The 18,197-nt window shown below is 37.1% G+C and overlaps 1 protein-coding gene across 2 annotated transcripts in view; it reads right to left on the minus strand.

Annotated features, from left to right (window-relative positions):
- The window catches only part of SLIT2 (slit guidance ligand 2), a 356,666-nt gene that overhangs the window by 54,502 nt on the left and 283,967 nt on the right, over positions 1-18,197 (minus strand). For both annotated transcript variants that reach the window (XM_082728507.1, XM_082728506.1), the window contains 8 exons: positions 16,459-16,602; positions 14,711-14,877; positions 13,693-13,825; positions 10,425-10,493; positions 7,731-7,802; positions 7,172-7,243; positions 5,018-5,089; positions 1,772-1,935 (listed from right to left, as the gene is read on the minus strand). In XM_082728507.1, the coding sequence (XP_082584633.1) occupies positions 1,772-1,935; positions 5,018-5,089; positions 7,172-7,243; positions 7,731-7,802; positions 10,425-10,493; positions 13,693-13,825; positions 14,711-14,877; positions 16,459-16,602 (893 nt within the window). The remainder of the gene's footprint in view (positions 1-1,771; positions 1,936-5,017; positions 5,090-7,171; positions 7,244-7,730; positions 7,803-10,424; positions 10,494-13,692; positions 13,826-14,710; positions 14,878-16,458; positions 16,603-18,197) is intronic.

Genomic DNA, 18,197 nt, shown 5'->3' on the forward strand with positions numbered 1-18,197 from the left:
GTAGGACGCCTGACCTGGGGCTTGACCTCACAACCCTGAGTTCACGACCCTGAGATCATGACCTGAGCCGGAATCAACAGTTGGGTGCATAACTGACTGTGCCACACAGACGCCCCTGGAAAAGTGTTGTTTCAAAATGTCAGTACTTAAAACGCGCTGCAAACTACATCTTTTGCATCCATTTACGGCTATGAAAAAGCCTCAGATGCTATTTAAAAAAAAAAAAAATGCTTGGAGGGAATATGGTTTTTGGAAATTCTTTCTTTGATCAGTAAAACATTGCTTGTCCTACATCACAGTGTTGCTGGTGTTCTAAAGTGCTATGATAATAAAATTGTCACTGAGTGCTTACTGTGTGCAAGGCAAGGTGTTTTACACATATTAATTCCATTGATCTTTTCCCCCAGCTGTACTGAGGAGTAATTGACAGTAACTGTATACACTTAAAGGGTACGCGATGTGGTGATTTGATACACACATACTCTAAGGAATGATTAATAAGATCAAGGTATTTGGCATATCTAGCTCCTCATATAGTTAACCTCTGTTTGCTTGTGGTGAGAACCCTTCACATCTATCCTCAGCAACTTGCCAGCATAATACCATGTAATTAACTCCACTCACGATGTTGAACATTAGATCCTCGGAACTTATCCTTATCACAAAGACTGTGCTCTTTAACCTATATCTCTCTCCCCATTTCCCCCTTCCCTCCACCCCTGCAATCTACCATTGTCTTGTTTCTGTGACATCAGCACCTTCTTTACCATTTTTTTTTTTAAATTTCACGTGTAGTAACTTATCTAATCTTAAAAAAAACATTTTCACATAAGTACTACCATTATCTCTGCATACACATGAGGAAACAGAGGTACAGGCTGACTAAGCTATTAAACTCAGGTTATATAACTATTGTAATGAGAAGCTGGAAACTCACACCCTGACCCAGGGCACATTATGACCTACTTAGACGGTTTCCTACCTCAAATGTTTAAGTGTGGGAAGTTTTTCTTCAGCTAGGTTTGCAAGCCTTAGGAAGCAAGAACGTACTGTATACTTCTCAACCTCCACAATACTGGGATTTAGTTTTATACATAAAACATTTAATAAAATCAAGTTCAATAGGGGTTATCTCTAGGTATTGTGACTGATACATAATTTTAGTTCTTGAAGGCATATACTGTTTGTGATTGTTAACATCTTCCTATTTTGATTTTCTATGTAAAGGATAGATGACTCTTGTAGTAAGAGAAGAGAAAGTATTTGTTACTAAGGCACTATTTAGAAACCACAGATACATAAAACAAAGGGAAAAGAAAGGGATACAAACAAGCAATAGACACTCACATCAACATAGGAGGCGAGTCAGAGGGTTTGGCCTGAACACTCGGGAGGGCTTGCTTCTCCTTACCTGGCATCAGGAAGCCACAGGGCCCTGGCAGCCCTGGGAGCAGGGCACACGTTCAGACAAGCCAAAAGCAAAATATTGTACTTGTTAGAGGCTATGAGAGAAATTTCCAGAAATTGTGTACTCTTCATTTCGCCATATATTTTAATGAAATCTTAGACATTTCAACTAATTACTTCTGCAGTTTATTTGAAAAGCCTGGTTCTTTACTTGGGCTCCTCTGGTAACTGCTCAGTCCTGTGCAAGCAGTCATTAGTCATTATTTATTAAAGGCTTTTCAGTTGTGCCTTTGAGATCTAGCAGCCATGTCTTTCCTTTAAAATTAATACAGGGAATTTTTCTTTAAATGGTTAAAAGTCATACCTTGACATGTAAATTTTTTGGAAGGAGTCGTGAGTAGCAATTTATCTGCCATTTCTCCAGGACCGGCACAGCGAGCAATTCCGGGTTCTTTGTATTCAGACTTTACCCAGTCCGATAACCACTGCATGTTACAATCACAGTAAAGAGGATTGGCTCCAATTGCTCTGGAAAACAACACCACAGAAGCACACACACACACACACAGCATGGATGTATTGTTATTTCCTAAAGGAGCATAACTCAAAGTGACGCTCAGGAGAAAATCCCTATAGATTTATGGATAACAATTTAGAAGAAAATAGAGACAACAGGGATTCCCCATTTTCCTGAATTATGTGCAGCTGGGACTTAGGGGTTAGTCACTAGCCTTAGAATTGACCTGGGCTCTATAAGCTGTTCCTGTATTTGCAGAGACAGGTTTATTTTTGATACAAGCATACCCGACACACAGATTAATACTGCCTTCATTCACTAATGATTTACTGAGGACCCAATCACTATGCCAGGTTTGGGGGCCGCAAATATAAATAATACATTATTTTTAACACCAAAGAACTGCTTCTGGGAAGGTGATTAACACATTCTCAAACATGTAAATAATTTGCATTAGAGGTGCTACAGTAAAAATTTATGTGAGATGACTGTGAAGAGAGGGTAACTTTTCTGGGAGACTGGTGGTTAAAAAGTCTGAGCTTTTTCATCCTCGGGTTCAAGGAGGTGGAAAAGGTTGGGAAGGATGTTTTGTGGTAAAGGACCAGTTAAGTGTGAAGGCACCGAGATAAGAAAGGGCATGAAATAATAAAGACACACAGAGCTAGTTCACCATTGTGGATCTGGACCTTCACCAGATGTCTGTCCCTTTACAAAGTCCTTTATTTTCGAACGTGGCTTCCCACTCCCATAAGCAGTAGCAATGTTAGAAAAAGTCATCAAGATGATAGCTGGTATTTATTGCACCAAAATGCACGTACTGTGCTGAGCCACTTGATATGAATTACCTCACTTTACCCTAAACAACAACTCTACGAGGTCAACAGTATTAATAATCCATTACAGAGACTGAAAAACTGAGGCCAGAGAAGTCAACCTGTGGCTTTTGTAAACTTACCAAGCTTGGCGCAAGTAGCAGATGCATAATGTGGCATTTCAAATGGATTAATTCTACTGTGCTTAGCGAAATAAGTTAATCGGAGAAAGACAGCTATCATATGATCTCCCTGATATGAGGAAGTGGAGATGCAACGTGGGGGGTTTGGCAGGTAGGAAAAGAATAAATGAAACAAGATGGGATCAGGAGGGAGACAAACCATAAGAGACTCTTACTTTCAGAAAACAAACTGAGGGTTGCCAGGGGGAGAGGGGTAGGGAGAGGGTGGTGGGGTTATGGACACTGGGGAGGGTATGTGCTATGGTGAGTGCTATGAAGTGTGTAAACCTGGTGATTCACAGACCTATACCCCGGAGCTAATAATACATTATATGTTTATAAAAAAATTTAAAAATAAAATACATATAAATGCTAAATAATAAAATGGATTAATTCTGATTTATAATTAACTTGAGATTAGCAATGCTTCTACGTCTATAGTCCAAGCAAAATTCATCCTGTTCTGTCATGAGGAAAGTTCCAAAATATACTTGTAAAACATTAATACCTTATATTATTAACAGTTTTCACCTCCAACTCTAATCAAGAATTGGACTGTAGTAAATGTTATGCTCAGACTCAAACTTTTCTTCTAAATTGAAATGAGCAAAAAGCAAAAAGATATTTTGGAGTCATTTAATGTCATCTCTACTGACATTTGCTAAGTCCTTCCTATGTGAAGGGACACAGTGGAAAAGTAAATGGAGCAGAGCTCTTTATGATCTAGAGAATCAAAGACAAATGCACAAAAGAAATACAGGACAGAAAGACACATGGCAGGGATGGTTCAAACTGCTCCTATTGTTGGGGGGATGCTCACTGGAGGAAATGTTCAGCTTGGCTCAGGGAACACCTTCCTTCAGCTGCATTTTCTGATAAATCAGCTGAACACGAGCAGAATGACTACTTTCTTCTTAATATTGCAAATCACTCTCCCAGTGAGAGATACATTAACAGTAGGCATTAAGGAGTCTGATAGACAGATGTACACAAAACCTACAGTGATTGACAGAGCCCCATAAAGCATGTTCAGATATAGCATAATTGACTACTGGATCCTATCCTCTGCCCATCCCCAATTCTCAGTTGTCTAAATGTATCTTCTTGGGATTTGGTAGGTTTTGGAGGAGAGGACAAAGCCAAGGGAAAATCTGGCAGGAGATTTCTGGGGAGCTGGTAGGCAACTGATAGCACCTGCTATTTAATCTGAAGCACACTGCCACCAGGGGGCACCAAGCCGGCCCTGAGCTAAGGCTGTTTTAGGGAGGGGTGTTACAGGCAAACAATGAATCAGGGAACACTGCATCACAAGCTCATGAAGTCCTGTATGGGGACTAACATAACATAATAAAAAAAAATTTTTTTTTAAAGTTTTATATCCTAAATCTGTTCCTGGATCTTCCTTCCAGGTTTTCCATGGTCTCAACTCTAGCCCTATAAATAATGGAATAACAATATTTGACCCAAAAGAGTGTATGATACATTTTTATGTTTTTTTATATGTTGTTTTATTGTACTTTTCAAAAATAAGGAGATATAAACAGGCTACTATAACGCAGAGCACAAAGTAAAGAAAAAAATATATCACCCAGTATGACCATATGGCCGTTTCCCCACTATCATACTATAAAGATCTTAAGCCATCTCTAATTTATTTTTCCATGGTGCCATAGCCAGTGATGAATAATATTTGCTTAATAAATAAATCCAGTTTGAGAAACTCAAGATAAGCTTCATAAAGGGCATAAGAATGTCACCTGGAAAATACAAGGTTTGGGCAGACAGAATTGAAAGGGAGCTTGTATTCTAGAATCTGAGAACATTAAGAGAAAAGGCATAGCTAGGAAGTTGGAGAGCCGTGTTTGTAAGAAGTCACTTTTAGCTAAGCAAAGAGAATTCAACTCCATTATAGCTAACGAAGAGTAAGGGTCAAAAGGATAAGTGAAGGCTATCTTGCAGAAGGTCCTGTATCAGGATTGAAAATCTTCACATTTTCTATCAAAATGAAGTCAACCACATCTCATGTTGTGACAATAGGAGAGGTGGCAGAGGAGTGTGTGAGTTTGATCTTAAACCACATTCATGAATCAGGTACTCACAGGTGTGATAATGCAGAAAGATCATTGAAAGCACCTTCAGGCACAACAGAAATGTCATTTCCATGCAATGAACTAAAAGCAAAAAAAAAAAAAAAAAGGCAGTATTAAATTTCTTATATGTTAGAGAGTCCAGGAAATTCTCACATGTGTAAGACTTTAGTTTACAGTAAGCATTTTAAATCAGTACAGAAAATATCTATTTAATATACAGTCTTGGTGTAACTGGGTACTATTTGGGAAAACCAAAGATTTGTTCCTACTTCACATCATTAGCATAAAGTCAATTCTAGATTGAAAAGTTAAATGTAAAAACAAAACAAAAACATATGAAAAGAAAATAGAGAAGAGGTCCATTTTGTAAATATAGGATGGGAAAGGCTTTCTTTTCTTTTTTTTTTTTTAAGATTTTATTTGTTTATTTGAGGGAGAGAGAGAGGGAGATCAGAAGTAGAGGGTAGGGGCAGAGAGAGAAGTAGACTTTTCACTGAGCAGAGCCCCCTCCCACCCCATGTGCAACTTGATCCCAAGACCTTGGGATCATGACCTGAGCTGAAGGCAGATGCTTAACAAACTGAGTCACCCAGACACCCTGGGAAAGGCTTTCAAAGTACCATATAAAACTCAGAACCCATAAAGGAAAAGAGTGATACATTTTTGACAACACCAAATATATCCATAAAATGAAAGATAACATATAAGGAACAGATTGGAAAATATTTATAAGACATATGAGATACAAGGATTAACTCCTTTGTAAAAAGACCTGAAAGTGTCAAGTTGTAGATGCATAAAGATATGTATAAGGAAAAGACAAGATACTCATTAGAAAACTGGAAATGATATGATGAGGCCATGGAATAAAAAACACAAGTGATCAATAAAAAAATAAACACAAATGCTCCAGTTATTAGAATTTCAAATTAAAACAGGAATGGAAAATAATGTTCAATCTGTCACAGAACTATTAATATTCCATATTTGCCAGAGTGGTTTGAAACAGGTACTCCATTAAAATAGGTACTCTGTCATACAACAAAAATGAAAGAATTAATACCATTCAACATTTGCCAGAGTGATTTGTAATCATGCTCTATTAAAACAGAGTTCATGGAAAATAAGTTTGTAAACTGACAAATTCTTGTTTTCGGGGGACAACTTGACAGTTACTTTTGGTATCCTCACAACACAATGGACAGTAAGAAGAATGTGTAGGATGTTCATTCCAGCACTGTATGGAATAGGGAAAATCTGTGGACCCAAACCACATGACCTTTGGGATGCATGGGTGGCTCAGTCAGTTAAGTGTCTCACTCTTGATTTCAACTCAGGTGGTTATCTTAGAATTGTGAGAGCCAGCCTGTTCAGGCTCGGCGATGGGCGCAGAACCTGCATAAGAGTCAATCTCTGCCTCTGCCTTTCCCCCTCTCTAAAAAACACAACAATAAAACCAAACAACTAAAAAAAAAAAAACCCCAAATACCAAAAAACAAAACCCATCACGTGATAGTTAAAGGTAGGGATGATTAGATAAGCTATGGTTCCTTCACCCTATAGAATAGTCTAGTACGAGTTGAACAGCTAAGGACTATTCTTATATGATGGAATGGAAATACTGTAAAGCATATTGTTAAATAAAAATTAGCTGATGAGAGAACAAGCACAAATCCTATTTATGCTTATTCGAAGGTATATAGCTGTGGGCATACATATATCAGCATCTAAAAACAAATGCAAATAAAAAAAGACCAGAAGACAACATAAAACTGTTTATTAATTCTGGGGTAGGGGACTGTGATTGGGGATCATGTTTCACTGCATATATTTAAAATACATTTTAACAGTAAAAGCATATTCATTGATTACATAACTTTGAAAGAAATTAAATTTCCTGTATTTTGTTCAAAATTAACTGAATCTCTATAAGACATATATCTTACTATTATCTATTACCAAATAAATAACCACTACAAAAACCTGGTGTTGCTCAGATAAAGGCTGTTGAGCCTTTATCAGAAAAAGATGCAATTTGTACAAATTTACTACAGATTTGTAGTAAATCATAAAATGTCTGAAATTACCTAAATCAGTAAAAAAGCCAAACCAAAACTCAGATGCCTGAGATAAGAGATACTTTGTTGACCATAAGATGCTTACAGTAATCGGAGAGACTTCAATCCATCGAAGGTTCGAGGAGGAATACACCTCAAACGGTTGTAACTGAGAATTCTGAAAGCATACACAGCAGATTTGTTTTACTCAGATATCCCCAAATGGCCAAATGTCATTTTAAAAATAAAGCAGTTAAGAAAACGGTTGCTTTAGCATTTTATAAACTGGGAATATTGATGTACAGTATTTTGTTACTGTTTGTGTTTTCAGTAATACAACATATTTCTTTCTAAATGTAGTCTAGAATGCTTCCTGCCCTGCGGATGCCAGTGCCTCAGCTATTCCCTCCCTCAGCTGATGGACTTCTTAAAGATCTCTCCCAAGCCCACCACAAACATAAATTATTCTGTTTCTTTTCTGGAACCTATAGTTGTTTAAGGTTTTTTTCCGTTTTTTTTTTTTTTTGGTCCATATCTCCCAATAGTATTTATATTTTTTGAGGGCAGGTTCTATTTGCCTTGTTAACGGAGAAAGTCCAAGTGCCTAGAAAATGCATTTTGTCTAGTGAATTAATAAATACTCAGGACCACATTTTCATACTCACAAGGTAAGGAGCTGGGTCATGTTGCTGAAGCTCTGATTAGAAAGGGTGCTTATTCGGTTGTTACTTAAGTCTCTACGAGAGAAAAAAAGAAACAAATGGAGTGTTCTGTTACCAGAGAAAGTGAAATATTAGTGATTCTTAGAGAAGGCTCTTCTCACTCAGCCATAGTGGCACTGTTATATAGCACACAGCTTTTACCTGAGAATAACCAAACCCTGGATGATGCCCTAAGATAGATTAGAGGAGTCGTCATTATTCATGCCCCTGCCTGTTGAACTTAGAAGTGATGGTGTTTTGCTCTGGCCAGTGAAGGAAGTGTGGGCACCATTGCAGGCTTCACTTAACAGAAGGTTAGAGTGAGCTCCCTCTTCCTTCATCTCCCTCTGCTCGCTTGCTCCTCTGCAGGACTTGTGACGGTCCACAGTCAGCATCGGTGTCCTGGTCCCAGGACAAAGACATGGGAGGCAGTCACGACGGACATGTTTTATATGTGAGAAATGAACCTTTGTTCTCGAATCTTCCATTGGTTGCATATCCTTTAGCTTCCCAGATACACATGCTCCCTGGTACACATAGCCAAACGTGGTAACTAAGGGCATCCATGTAATTACATTTGCAAAGACATAATGAAAAATGTTGCCCTTGGCAAAGTCACTGACACACAGTAGGCGGGTCCTCAATAAATATCTGTTGAATTAATAAATAAATAAAAGAGATGTGGGTTTTTTAACCAATGCTATGTGGCTGTTTATAGCTAAGTGTAACTGGTACTATTAGCTGTAATTTATATTCAGTGAACTTGATCTTCTTTATATTATATATAATATACCTGTAACTATATATAATGTAATACATAATACATAACGTAACTGTAATAAAATGGAATATTTTAATATATACTAATATATATGCTATTAGTATATATATATGATATATGATATATATTTATCTGGAAACAACGCAAAAATGAGTGAGTATATAAATACACAGTCATAGAGCGATATGTATATAGTCACTGATTTTTCTCTGCTGCTAAATGTTAAATACATAAATAAAAGGAAGATTTATGAATAAATGAAAAATTATAGGTCATAGTTGATGATCACTGTATATATGTATATTCACTACTTTTTTCCTAAAGCAAAATGTATAAATACATAAATAAATAAATAAACGTAAGATGCAGAAAAGCTAAAGATTATATATTCCTTTATGAAAATGACCAAAATATCAGTAAAATGAACCTATATAACATAGGAGCTTCATGATCCATCTTCTCAGCTGCTGAAGTACTATCTCTGGATTTAGAAAATAAATAAGTGTATCTATATTAGCAGCAGTTACTCGCCTAGAGTAGCATAAAGAGTCATTGGTAAAGCCATTTCTGGATCTACAAATGCTCATTTTTCATTTCCAAACTGGTCTTAAATAATCGCATACTGTCCCACAAATGACCCAATTCTGCTGAAGTGACCCTCTGGAAATTGCAGCAATTTAATGGCTTATTTAACAGAACAAAATGTATGTAATCAGTTCCTGCTGCTAGTAAGTACGTAATGAGAGGCAGAACAAGACATCTTAGGGGATATTCTTTCTTAATTTAATCATTTTTCATTTAAACAGTCCTACATACTTTGTACAAAGTGATTTTCTTATATGTTTAAGAGAAACTGAAAATGATTAACAGTGTTTTAACTAACCACAACCTTCCTAGGGCCAAGTTTACATTGAGAAATGTAACATTTTCTGTGACTTACATTTCTAGAACTCACTGATTAGGGATCAGCCTCCTTATTCTATGAACTCTAGAAATTGGTCTCCTCAGCCAGCCATATTTACTCTAAAATCAGACAGGACTTAAACTAAAAATAAAGTATTTCCTTTTACATTTACTCCTGTCGCTTATTTTTGTTTGTGTGGCTTTTGAGAAGCTTTACCAATTATTAGCAAGGCTACTACTCTAAGTGTGACATTATATACAGTAAGATTGTATCTGTATAAATATTGTGTATATAACTAGATCAAAATGTTGGCATCTTTAAAGATAATCTTGTATTACCACGTAAAAAATCATTTACAAAGATGAAAAAGAGAGATGTTATTTTACAAGGGCATCAAAGCAAAGCAAAAAAAGTCAATGTCTGAAATTTATGCTCAGAATGTCAGCATCTTTGTCAAGTTTACTTAAATACTGTGTAACTAAAAATGAATTTTATAAAATTAAATTTGAATACTGGAAGTCCATATCTTAGAGCATATCATATAGGAAAATCAGACCTAATAAAGTACATTTTCAGTAAATTTATTACCATCCACAACCTTTTTCTTAAAGTCAAGAAAAATACAGGTATTATTTTCTGTCTTTCTTTTCCTGGCTTGTCATCAAATAGCCCATGTTCATTATAAGTAGAAGTATCCGGATTCACCACGTTTCTGTAGTTCTCTGATACTTAGACTTTACCATATTTGTACATTGAATTGAGGAGGTCCTTTCTCTAAGATGTGCCACTGCCTGACTAATATTCACTGAAGGGGAAGCTAGTGATCCAGAACCACAATAAGGAAGGAGGGAAGCATCTAACTGTAAATGATTTATATTATCTGAAAGGTGCACTCAATCTTCTGCCCCTTGCTACCCTGACTTTGGTGAACCAGAGTAAGTCAAAGATGAAATAAATGCAATACGTTACTTACATAAGTGTTAAATGTTTGTAGTTATAGAGCTCCTTAGGCACTAATGTAAATTGGTTTCCATCCAGATACCTAAAAACGAGGAAAAAAAATATTATCTTTTTTAAAAGGAACAATGGTGTGGCACAAAACAGTTGACACAATTTCACCCTTAACTGAGGCAAGGGAAGCACTCTGAATTCTGGCTCTAAGACATCATCACGCTTTCTCTACCTGGGATTGGTATTTAAAAGAAGTAAAGGAGAAAAAGCTCAGTGATCCAATCCAGTAGAATTATCTGAGAGTGTAAGCTCTTAGTGTAAATTATAAAACCAAGGAGAGATTGGTGAGTCCAGTTCTTTGTGGCTTATGTAATGAGGCGAGTCATGTATCCAACCAGTTGTGAGTCAAGAAGTTTCATTCAACCGACCATATTTTCAGTCAGTCTTCAGTCTGCTTGAATTTACGGGGGGACAATACCATGAAATGCATTTACTACTGACAGAACCTTACTACTGAGGGCAAGACCACTCTTCGCCACATTAATGTGTATTCATACACTTAGTAAGGACCAATCGATGCCTTAAAAGAGATGTTTAGGAATGAGAATTAGATTTGAGTTAAAAATGACCTAAACATAGTTCTTAACCATTGTGTTTCTGGTTTGTGATAATAATTTTACATGATTTTATAGAAAATCACAACCTTTATCAAGGGCACAAATACAACATATACATGTAAAAGTACTAATCACATAACCACATATATGTGAAGTTTTCTTTTGTGATTAAAGTCAGCACGATAATCTGAGAATAGATAGACACTGGGCTAATTGGCAAGGCATAAAAATAAATGAATAGTTTAGTTTCTGTCCATAATGTCACAAAAAGAAAAATAAACTCCATCTCAAACAAGGCTGTATTTTCCCAGAATATAGATAATGAAGGGTAAGATGTCTTTCAGCAATGTGGGCTATCTGGCTACAGATGTGCCCACAAACGATTCTGGTCCAGTGGGCAGAGGGCGCCTGCTCCCCAGTGTCATGGCCCATCTTGAGATCTAAGGTTGAGGTGATTAGTATTTTTGCTGGATATAGAAGTAGCTGAGAAATTGCCTCAGGTAAAGTCTATATCAAATAGTTCAAAATAAAAAAAAGTTATATAAAAGGTACAATTCATCAAAATATGTAGTAAATATGGGACTAAGAAGCGGATATATGTTATGACTTCTAATTTATGCCTGCTCAGATTTTCTGCCTTTGTATTTCTTCTTTGACTCCTTTCTTACCTCCCCCTACGTATTTCTTGGTACCACTAGAGGGAAGCATAATCCCATAGACTTCAGTATTCTTCCTTTATTCTGGAAAATGTCATAACAGAAAGCTAAAAGGATTCAGAATGTGCACTATGGATGTTTACGTAAAACAATCTAAGAGGGAAATTATATGGAACTGATTAAAAATAATAGATACCACTTGTTCAAAATTGTCCACTAATATGTCCTCATTTTTGCCAAATTCTTTAATAATTTAATATAATACGCAATGAAATTTTTCTAGTACACACACTACGTGATTGTAGAGAAGGATCTTGCTGACTTGGTATGATTCTAAGAATAAGCTCTGGGGGAGGTAAAACTAGAATTCACAAGAGATGAGTTAATCTTTTCCTCATCTCTGTAACATGTTTCTTTAGAAAAGTATTACTTTGTAAGTACTTTGTAAAGAAATAGATTGAAGATTCAATTGTCTGACAGAAGAGACATATGGATGGCATAAACAGGATATGAATCAAGCAGGTTCTCAGATATAGTTTAATAAGGAAATTAAAGAAGGTTTAAAATTATTGGATAGGCATCGGGGAGAAGCACTAAGGTATGGGCCAGTTAGAAAGAAGGGATTCTGCATGAAAGATGATCTGGTTACGCTGAGTGCTATGTTCTTGGCTGGGGTGTTCCCAGAATCAATGCTTTGCCTATGGAATACTCTGAAGGCATCTAGCAGGGTGGAGAGTAATCTTTCAAAATAAATACTTATTAAAATAAGAATTAAGTATTTAATTACACACACACAAAGCAGTGCTTTGTCAGTTAACAGCTGTGACTGGCAGCAGAAGCTGAACACTTCAGAGCAGTCCAATTCAAGAGGGACCTTCTGTGTACGAGTGCTAAGATCACACGATCACACCTTCTTTTCCCCTCAATGTTCAATACAGGACCAAATTAGGATTCCCAGAACTGCACATGATAGGCATATAAGTTCTCTGACAACGGAAGTGACGTCTTCTTGCAACTCATTACCTACGCTCCATGTTGCCAAAAGTTTATCAGAGCTGCTTATTTAGAATGCTTGCACACATGGGCATGAATTATAGGGACACATCTGCACAAATTACATTGGAACTTAAATCATTTCTGATACATAGTTCCACACAGAAAAAAAATAAACAGAGGCAAAATGACTCAACTGCACTCATACCAAGCATTTGTTCCTGGTACATTAGTATGCAGATTATGTAATGGAAGGGAGCATGCATGTATCATATTATGCAAGCAGCTTGTTCTTGGATTTATTCCAGTCCACATATATAATATGAGGCAGCTAAGAAAGTGTGCATGGTGCTTGGTATCTAGAGGAGTACATACTGACCATGTAATCTGTGGTCATATATCAGATAAGAACATATTAGGGACAATTGGCTCCACACCCTTCATGGTCGGAGGGATTCTAATTCAAGTCCAAAGGGCAGTGCCTCTTTTTTAAGGATAAAGATCAGGCCAGTTTCTTCTACATCCTAGATATTTATGTATCCCATGTGGGAAGTTATTCTCCCAGGGGACACAGCGGTAAGGAATAATTAACCATATGGAATATCCTAGATACTGTGGATGGACTAAATATACATCTTTTTCCAAGGTGTATGTGATGGAACATGAGTCTTGCAAGATGGTCCATGAGAAAAGGGCTATAGGGACAAACAAGCATGGGAGCTATCTTATATTTTACTACCCTCTCTTGGAGCTTGAGAGTGTACCTTAGCATAATACAGATGCTGAGAAATCCTACAGTGAGTAAGAGAGAAACAGACACAACCAGCATTTCCCAGATGTATCTAAAGGCTTTTATATGATCTATTTAGGGTTTTACATGATGCTATTTAATGGCTTATAGAATTTGGAAATGGGACTCTGGAGATTTTTATTGGGTTTCCACTTTTAATATTAATTGTTAAATTATATTTAATATTAATTAATTAAATATTGTTAAGGAAACAGAAAGGCAAGCTCTACTTACAGTTCAGTGACGTCTCTGGGAATTCCTTTGGGCAAGACCTTCAAGGCCTTGTTACTACATCGGACGACTGTATCCAAGCACGAGCATTCCGTGGGGCAGCGGGAGAGTGGGGAACAGCTGCTGTCATCATTGCCTAATTTGCCAAAAGAAACAGAGGAAAACCCAGAGGCGTGGCTTTGAGAATGCAAGGAGGGATGTTATGCTTTTTTAGCTTAACCAACACAAGAGTCTTGAGCCACGAGATCACTTTGGTACATACAGTACATGGGGTGTTTATAAATGGATGCTATCCATCTGATAGAGCACCAATTTCAGATTGCCTAGGGCTGAATTCCAGAAAATAACTCACAATTTATATCATCCCTCCAATCATAACAGTAATTTTCTTTGTTCAGTTATTTATACAGATTACAGTTGTAGTGAGAATATGTAAATCTACACTGAATTATGGAGAAATTATAAGGACACAGACATGTAGAGGCCTAAAGGGGTAGATTAATTTAAAATGTTTAGCATAAAATGTTCAGGCCACTCATTTTAAAACATAAGGCTTAAAGGGGGTCTCCATTCCCTGGCAGCTACCTTACGAGGCTATTACGAGAAATCAAATATGGTGATCTATGCAGAGCATTAAAAAGCGAAAACTGTTATTTTTGTTAGGTTTCCTAGAATTCCTATATTTTTAGGTCAATTGCTTTTCTCCTTTGAAAATGGCAGTTCCTGAAAGAGATGCTTAGAATAATAAAGTTAAAATGAAGCCATATAAACAGCAGCCACCACAATCTGGAAACTGGAAAATTTAAATAAAACATTCAGAAACACAAATCAAGCGGACGGGGATGGGAAAGCAAGACTGAAGAAGTATGTGTCCTGTTTCTAAAACAAAACAAAACAAAGGCAAAAAAATACACGAAACTATCTGTCGCCTGAAGTAGGACACACTGTTCTAGTTGGCCCCACAGCAGGGGACTGGTCACGTGAACCCCTGGTGCCCGAAGATTTAGCAAGACTTTCTTACCATCGTCACACGTGAAGTCTTGGACGGCGACATCCTGGATGGGGATCTCTTTGAGGAAGTACGGCTTCTGACAGCGAGGATTTCCGGTTACGATTCTTTTCTTCCTGAGCCATTCACCCAGCCAAGCCAGGTAGCAGTTGCAGTTAAAAGGATTGGCCAACAGGTTTCTAAGAGTCCCATGCAAGCAAGACAGGGTTGAGTTTGGAGTTTTACTTTCTTACCTCTCAAAACCCCAGGCTACCTTCCCCCCCCAACCCCAACACTATTACTGCTGGAATGATTTCTTCTTAATCTTTGTATTCCCTGCCGCCTCCATGCCTTTCCCCCATTCATACTCACTCACACCCAACCTATGGGATACATTTTGGGGGGGGCGGGGGGCGCTCAACTATGTATGTTTGGAACTTAAAAAAATATCAATACTTTTATGTGAGAATTCGTCAAAAAAATTCACGAGGAAAAGAAAGCAAAGGCAGCAATTTGGGGGGTTATGCAGTGGATCCTGATAGAGATCTCATTTGGAAATAATTTAAACTCGTCAGCGATCTGACTTGCTGTCAAACTTCCCTCCACTGATAATGCAGTAATTTAATAAAAAGATGAAGGCTGATTACCTTATATTATTGAGTTTAACCTGACAACAGATATTTCATTAATTTGTCATTTCAGGATTTCCATCTCTTATTTGCTCCAGAGAATAGGCTTCCCATCTAAACTGACAGCTGAGCTGATTAAATGCCAGTTATAAAAATGAATTTACTTCTACAAATCTCAATACTTTTGGCATCTCACCACTTCAGCACAAACCTATTGACAACCTTATTATTTATAAACATGCCATCTTTAATATGCACAAATTAGTCACTCGATGTAAAGTGTCACACTTTATGTGGAAAGAGGATTAAGTACTTTACTGATGGATGCATGCTTCCCTCAAATTATTTCTGCAGTGACTTGAGCTACATTGGATATTTTTTTTCCTTTCTAACTACCTTCTGATTTAGATTAGTATATTTAGATGCCATTGTTACTAGGAAATCAAATACATTGTAAGATTTATCATTTCAAACCTTGCTTTTTTAGATACTGACAGATAAAAGAACTGAAACACATTGTTCAGGGGGGTTAAAAAAAACAAAACCCACAACACCTTCTGAGTGTCTACAGACCTACAAATATTCTTTATTTTCTAACTTTCTATATAAAATGTCCTCTTGGACAGGCTCAACCTATTTCTTCAATATTTTCCTAACAGCATAGTAAATGCCCTCTAGTGCACAGTTTTTGTTGTTGGTCTGGTCATCCTAATGTAGGTCCTGTCACTGTGAATGAGCCTTTTGAGCACAGTTTGTTGGCCATAACCCTATCAGCTCTGTTTTTATGATACTTATGCTGAAAATACTCCAATGTGAGAACACTGGGGAAAATATACAACATTTCTGTGATGTACAGTGCAGTCAAGTTATAATAAAGTGAAAATTTATAAATGAAGTCATATCACCTTATTCCAAAAAAAGAGTCGATGGAAAAAATAGTTAAATTTTTGTTATATTTTAATATAAGAGTATAGGAAGCATTTTTAGAAAGAATTAAAGAAGTTTAACATGAACACATTTGGTTGATCTGTAAACACTTGATCACATTTTTGTGAAATGCCTAATCATGCATTAAAATGCTATTAATAAAAGTAAGAAATATAAATACACGGGGTCAGTCGTACATAAACGAACATCAGCCTTCATACTTACAGAGTAGATAAAGAATGGAGAGTGTCAAACGCCCCAGGCGCGATGGTAGTAATTTGATTATCATACAAAGAAAGCAAACGCACAGAACTCAGTCCTATGAAACTGTCATTGCCAACACAGCTTATGCGATTACTTCTCAACATCCTGAGGGAAAAGAGACCATGGTTGGAGAGAAAGCACCAAACAATCAGTTTTGCCTATCTGAGGACCCAAATAACCCCTCTTTGCAAATGTGCAACATTCATCTACTGTTTTCTGAATGATCTCTTGTCCTTAGGAATAGCTAGCTGCCCATATACACCAACAGCTGTGTGAGAATAAAATAAACGCTTAGCTTACAATGACCACACTCAGTTACAGAAAAGCCCGGTGAGCCTCGCCTGGACTCCCGGCCCCATCTGAGGAGGGTAGAATGTTTTTTCCTCTGATGCTAATTATGTTTGCCTGATTACATAATGTCCCAATTCACCTACAGCTCTCTGAGCCCTTGAAGCCCCGTGATTTGTGTGTTCACTGTGGCATTACATCGGGAGCAGACAAGAATGAATAGTCACGGCAGATGGAGAACTGAGGGCACCTCAAGGATATCCGTGCCAAGTTATTGTCAGCATGGGCTGGGGAGCCCAAACTAGACAGAGCACCCAGAAATCTTGCAAAAATTATTGTCCTTATGAAAATTATTTTATTATTTTAAAATTTGGAACTTAAAAAGAAGTAATCATTAACAGATTCCAGTTGTTCACAATGAAGTTTATGTAAGCTTCTCTTGAAAGAATTGATTCTTTTTTTTTTTTTTTAAGTCATTGCCATTAATAGGATTAACATAGTTGTCATTTCCTCATCACTGCTAAAGTTTTGGGTCCCTTTGTAATTCTTCGTTGAACTGTTTATTTGTGGGGCTTAGAAAAATTCCTTAAAACCCCCATGCAATGGGCTCAGTGGGTTAAAAACCCCATGTAAAAATGAAGAGTTGCCATGAGTCTTATCCAGAAATAAGGCTGAAAGTTATTTCCCTGAATTTTTCTAGACGTGTGCGGACTACCCTACCCTACTAGAAGATTGCAGTATATAAAATAGAGAGGCAAAAATAAATTAACAGCAGAGTGTTCCTTTAAAATTCTAGATGGCTCTACAGAAATAAATAGAAATATTAATTTTTGCATTCTGCTATGTCACAGATAGGGAGAAAAAATGATGCTGTCCCTATCAAGGCATCACTTTATGTTCAGAGGAAAATGCACAACAGAAGGTCATTTCTATCAGCACTATCATTTGCTGTAAGTAACAAAGAACACTTGGTTTTAATCTTGGTGAAGTCATGGACACCTGGGAGAAGCTGAAAAAAGCTTTACTTTCTGTTGCTAGAAAAATCCATAAGCACACATAGGTATGACATTTTGCCTGCAGTCTCAAATATTCAGACTCACTGAAATCTGTGCACATAATACTAAGAGCATTACTAGTCCTACGGAGTTAAGAAGTCTAGGGATAGTAGGGTGCTGTGTCAAAATCTTCACAGTCCCAAACTGAAAGATACCACTTGGAGAAATACATATGTCCAGATAAACCTACTTTCATCCTCCGAAAACTCTGAGCTTGTTCTAAAATGCTCTATTATTCTTGTGTAGCAGAGTGGCTGAAGGAGACAGCCAGTGGCATCTGTCTTAGGTGCCAAATACAAGAGGCACAAAAACATCGCTAAAACTGTAATGAAGGAGGACATGAATTTAGAGGACTTG

The sequence above is a fragment of the Mustela nivalis genome (assembly GCF_964662115.1).
Source record: "Mustela nivalis genome assembly, chromosome: 4".
Lineage (NCBI taxonomy): Eukaryota > Metazoa > Chordata > Mammalia > Carnivora > Mustelidae > Mustela > Mustela nivalis.